Source organism: Triticum urartu, chromosome 7 (genome assembly GCF_003073215.2).
Source record: "Triticum urartu cultivar G1812 chromosome 7, Tu2.1, whole genome shotgun sequence".
Lineage (NCBI taxonomy): Eukaryota > Viridiplantae > Streptophyta > Magnoliopsida > Poales > Poaceae > Triticum > Triticum urartu.
The window spans coordinates 114,238,692-114,244,231 of NC_053028.1; the positions used below are offsets into that span (position 1 = coordinate 114,238,692).

At 47.5% G+C, this 5,540-nt stretch overlaps 1 protein-coding gene across 1 annotated transcript; it reads right to left on the minus strand.

Annotated features, from left to right (window-relative positions):
• Nucleotides 1–2,188: 2,188 nt before the first annotated feature.
• On the minus strand, nt 2,189–2,580 carry LOC125522369 (anthocyanidin 3-O-glucosyltransferase-like). The gene has a single exon (XM_048687429.1). The coding sequence runs from the start codon at nt 2,574–2,576 to the stop codon at nt 2,313–2,315; it is 264 nt and encodes an 87-aa protein (XP_048543386.1). The 5' UTR covers nt 2,577–2,580; the 3' UTR covers nt 2,189–2,312.
• Between the last annotated feature and the right edge of the window lie 2,960 nt (nt 2,581–5,540).

Genomic DNA, 5,540 nt, shown 5'->3' on the forward strand with positions numbered 1-5,540 from the left:
TGTGATGTAAGCTTTGCAATTACTATATGTCAGTACAATCTTCGTTTTGAACCATGTCCAGAAAAAATCCAACGCCTTGGATAGCTTAAACTTGAGTAAATCATTCACACTGGGGTGCCTTGTATCTCTGGCTGGAGATTTAATTAATCTGAGGTCCTTTCACAAAACAAAAAGGAGAGAGCAGCCATCGCCCATCGGTATTGAACACGGTAAGAGTTATATATACAGTAATTGTCATTGCAACATGGATAAAGCTGAATATTACTATAAAATTGTATGGCGCTGTCGGACACATACCAGTGCAACGTGTCGAGGCGGCATGTCGAGCACACCATGGGCATGAAGCATGAAGGGGCCGCAGATCTACGACGGAGGAAAGTATTGATTCGGACCGGATTGCGGCGCTGGAGCGGGGAGGGGGGGGGGGAGCGCCCGGGCACGGAGACGGATGGGTCTGCCATGACATGGCTGTGGAGACACAGCTCAAGACAGCGTTTCTTGTGCCCAGCGCCGTCGCGTTACCGCACAAGATTCTTTGATTCTTTTGTACTAAGCGGCATTTCTGCAGAGTCCAAACACCACCACTGAATTATTTCCTGCATATACAACAGATACACAAACATATTACATTCCTTTTTCAGTTTCTTTTCTTCTCTCGTTTTCTTTCTTTGGACTAACAAATTCTTTCCAAGAACACCAACATTCCCCTTGTTTTTACTTCCACATTCATCTATCCATCCATTCATACACTACACCTCACTGAAGCTCAAGCTGTACCCAAATATCAGAGAGAGATTAGAGAGTGAGTGTAATCAACAAAGCACAGGAGGAAGAAGAGCAGAGTTCAGAGGAGGAGTTACGTTGCACTGCTGCATCCGCTGGTGACGCCTGTCTTAGGGATGTTGGCAAGCTGCTCCTTGTTGTCTAGGCATCAGATGAGCATGGCGCAACGACTACCATGCAGCTTCTCCAAGCGGGGCGGCCGCCGTGGACTTGACAGTCCCCAGCACCGCCCCCCGCGTGCCGGGCAGCGATGGCTGGTGAGGCAACAACACCTGCTCCTTCTGGGCGCACCCAGCACCGCCGGTCACCCAGGTCGTGTCCTGGGGCGCCAAGTCGGAGCCCTCCGTCGTCGGCGACGGTGGCAGCGGGGCAGGGCCGTCAACCACCGTCGGCATCAATCCTCATCGCCAGCGCCGTCGGCATCTGCCTCCCGTCGCACACAACAGGGCCAGCTCCCTCGTCCACGTCCTCGACGACGCCTACGCAGCGCTCGCCGACTGCACCGTCCCTGCAGGGACCTCCCCTTCATGGGGCTCGTCTGCCTCGGCTACGGCGAAGGGCGTGTGCTATTACCATTTTTTGCTGGCTTTCTAATTTTTGGCCTTGTGCTAATATTTTATTTGCTGCAGATATTAGTAGCTCTCAGTCTGAAGATGTGTTTTCGATGCTTGAGAAATTTAACAGCCTTGTGCCCCTTTGGTGGAACTCAATCTTGAATCGTTGTGAATTTTGATGGGTCGTCTTTCAGAGAAGAGAAGGCTGCGGGGTTCGGAGAGTTGCGAAACGGCACGGGAGGAGGCGGAGGAGGTCGTGCAGACGGTTTTTCTTTCTTTTTTACCGCGGGGCAGATTAGCGATCGATCAGTCGTGGCTTAATGCGTGGTTGGTAGCGTTAAACACAGAAGGATTAAGGGCCATTAGATTTTAATGATGGATGGATGTGATTTTCTGGATCTGCCCCTCTCTTCTTTTTTATAGTGGTAGTAGAAATATAACAAACTTATCTTGAAAAATGCGAAATTTTGACATGATACATGTAATGGTGTGCATTGAGTGTGGAAAAAAAAATCAAGTCAACCAACAAAGCAACGCTCAATAAAAATACAAACTTGACTCATCCCCTCTCGAAACCTAGTTTCTTCCTCGGAGATTGTCTGGTTTGTAAGCAATCTACATGACAAATTTTTTGAAACATTCTTAATTTTTTAACCATGATCTTCATGAGTCATATCATGACACCATGCCAAGTTTCGTGATTTTTGAGTATTGTTAGATTTTTTTAATTAAAATGCCAAAATTTGACATGATACATGTAATGATGTGTGTTAATAGCCGAAAAAAAAATTCAAGCCCAAATGTCAAATTACTCACTCTATGACTTTACCATTCTTACCACTTAGTGCATATAACAAAATAAATTGCCGTGAAAAAGTGGCAGGGATTCTTATACAATTGTACGAGTACATAGATATAGTATCAAATGAGACTTAGCAAGACTTTTATACTACAGTTGTATACGAGTACACACGATCACACCCGAGAAACTATCTTGACGAACTCGGCGAAGTTCTTCCTGCAGCCGCCGTCCGGCTGGAACGCCTTGCCCACCATGGCCTGCAGCTCCTGCGCCTTGGCCCTCATCCGCTCCCCATCCTCCCCGCGCAGCAGCGTCGCCACCGCGTTGGCCACGCCGCCGCGCGTCATCGGTCCGTCGAACGCCGTGCCGAAGCCCCACACGCTGGCCACCGACCGCGCGTTCATCGCCTGGTCGCCGAAGAAGGGGCGGCACGCCATGGGCAGCCGCTGGACACGCCCTCCAGCACCGACGCCCACCCGGCGTGCGTCACAAACGCCGACGGGCGCGAGTACGATATTTTTCCGAACACCTAACATGGGTTGGCACTACGCTTCATTCCGTGCTGAGGCTATCTTTTCTAGCCCAACACTGATCGGTCTGCGCACCTAGCACCATTACTGTATATTGTTTAGGCATGCGCGAGTGCAGTGAAAAAACAATGTTCGTCGACGTGTCATTACTCCGCTATGTGAGATTATCTACAGCAGAATATCACCCAGTTTGTCGGCACTTGTGTGATGATACTGGTCTTGCTATGCTTTTCTTTTTCATTTAAGGGTTTTTTTAGGGGGTTTTTTTATTTCAATGGCAGCGGGCCACACTTCTCGGGTGCGCGGTACAATCGCCTCCTTACTTCTAAAAAAAGAGAAATTGAATTTCAGTTACCAGGTCGCTGTATATCACAGCGAGAGCTTTCACTGTCCCATGTGCCCATATGAGCAGGACTCCTGTACACGTCGAAAAATAGTTAAATTACGCTGCGAACATTGCTGGTAAGAGTTCCTCAGAGACAAAGTCGTCCTTTCTCTACCCCGGCCGCGCACTAACAACAATCGGTGCCATGCGGTATTACAATGTCGTGTCGGCCAGCTATACCTCCCCCTCGATCGTGGGTCTAGGCGCGAAAACAGTAGTCCAGATCTATGATTTGTTGGTGAACCGTCGCTCGGGAATATCTGGCTGTCACAAGGACCTCAAAACAATACTTCCCGTGCTAATATGTAATTGTAGATTGTCCAATTTTTACACTAAAAAGTTGAAATCAACACCAAATCTTTATGTACATTTTAGGATCTAATATATTTGAGCATCCAACGATCCTATTATTAATTGCATTATGTGCCCTTGATACATGTATTAATGTCACACATATAGCTAACCATTTCCCGCCGCAACGCGCGGGGTATTATCTAGTTTCTACAGTATGGAACATGTTACTTGAGCGATCCGACGTGCCCGCACTAATTAGCGAGATGAGCTCAGCACAGTCGGACTCTACCATGAGCGGCTTGTCGGACCAATGAAGGGTCAGTCTTAGGGCCTGTTCGATCTCCTCCAACTTCACAAAACTTCACAAATCCAGCTTCCCTAGCCAGCTTCACGCTTCATCTGGCGATTCCTGGAGCGTTCTGCGTCGTGTGCAGCTTCTTCCATCGCTGCAGCCCAGCTGGGAGGTTGTGGGCCTATTTGGCGCTATTGGGCCGGCTGGAGGCAGCCCAGTATGGGCTAGTCATCGAGGGAAGCCGCCCCTGTACCGATTCGATGGAGAGCGAGAGGAGCGTTATGTTTCAAGCGAGCGTACCGGTTCGCTGGCTTGGACTTGGCGGTGGCACTTTGGTTGTAATACTGGCCAACTCCAACTTTTCCCATCGGTGGAGCTGGGCCGACGCTGCTCCAGGATTTTGCACTGCCATCGGACAAAACTTCGAGAACACGATATACATACAGTATAGACAACATAACAATAATCGAGAACACAAAAAATCATATGCATAAAGTATATGATGAAAGCTGAATAAGGAACCGCTGGAGGATCATGACACCCAGAGCACCTTAGACACAATACACTACAGCAAGACAGCAGCAAAGAACACACAGAAATAAGGCATAAGAGAAAACAAGAATAGAAAGAACAACACACACATGGAACAAAATAGATATGCCAATATAAACCAAACAGCCACAAATAGATGGATCGAATGAAAAGCAAATATACACACATACCCTAGAACACATATATACAAAACAATAAGAAACACAATCAAAGAATACAGAATAATTGACAACATCAAAGACAAGAGATATAACACAACAAGAGAAAAAAGAATATAATACACAGAAGAATAGGAACAAGAAGAAATAAACATACAATAAAACAGAACATAGAGATATAGAGAAAGACAATAATCAAACAAGGCCGGAATAAATATATACAATTAGATAAAGCGAAGATAATAAACAATGGAAGATAAATATTTATAATAACAAACAAACAAATAGCCGAAAACAATCGACATAAAATCAACACAAAACAAAAGAGAGACAGAATATATGAAATTATAACAACAAAAAAGAAAATAACAAATAAAAAGTTTATTACTAGTAGAACGCCGTGCGTTGCCACGGTAATAAATAAATAATATAAGTCTTTATACGAAGCTAAAATAATATCAAGAACTGCCATCTCAGCTATAGCATCTCCTTCTCTCGCCAACCAGCTAAACACTGTGTTTTTACCTCATTGGTTCGTCTTTTCATTCATCCATCTTGGACCGCATCCGAGTGCAAAATACAACACCCCGGCCGACGCTTCGTTGTCTCGGCCTGCTGGCCAATGGGTCTGTGTGAGGTGGTGCTGCCTCTGGTGCCCGGGTCAGTGGTCGCGCGCCTGCTGCTGGCAGCGCCGAATGTCCGGCGACTCCGTTCCGTGCTGTTCTTTCGCTCGCCGTGGGCGACTGCGGTCTGCCGTGCCAGAGGAGGTGTTTTGATGTGCCGTAGCCGGTCAGGGCAGTTCGCGTGGTCCTTCTTGGACGAGCTATTGATCTGTGAAGGGCCGGCCTGGTTAGTATTTAGCGCCGGGCGTGGAGTCTCGACGGTCAACTCCCAGAGGAATAGTATCCAAGAGAACACCGCGGCCGCTGGGACTCCATACACCAGGACGCTCCCGTAACTGCGAAAGCAAAGTGAGCAGGAGGCTGATGTGACTTGAGCGTCTGTTGAGAAACGTCAAGCTCGTGAGATAGATCGCCTTCGGAAGTTTGTAAGCTGAACAGACGGATTCTTTCGTATCCCGTCCTTAGCCGCCTGAGGCCCGATGCGTAGCGCTCTGTCATGGCAGCTCGTCCCAGACATCGCGCTCTCGGTGTCAGTGTTATGCACGCGACATAGAGATTCAGAATTCA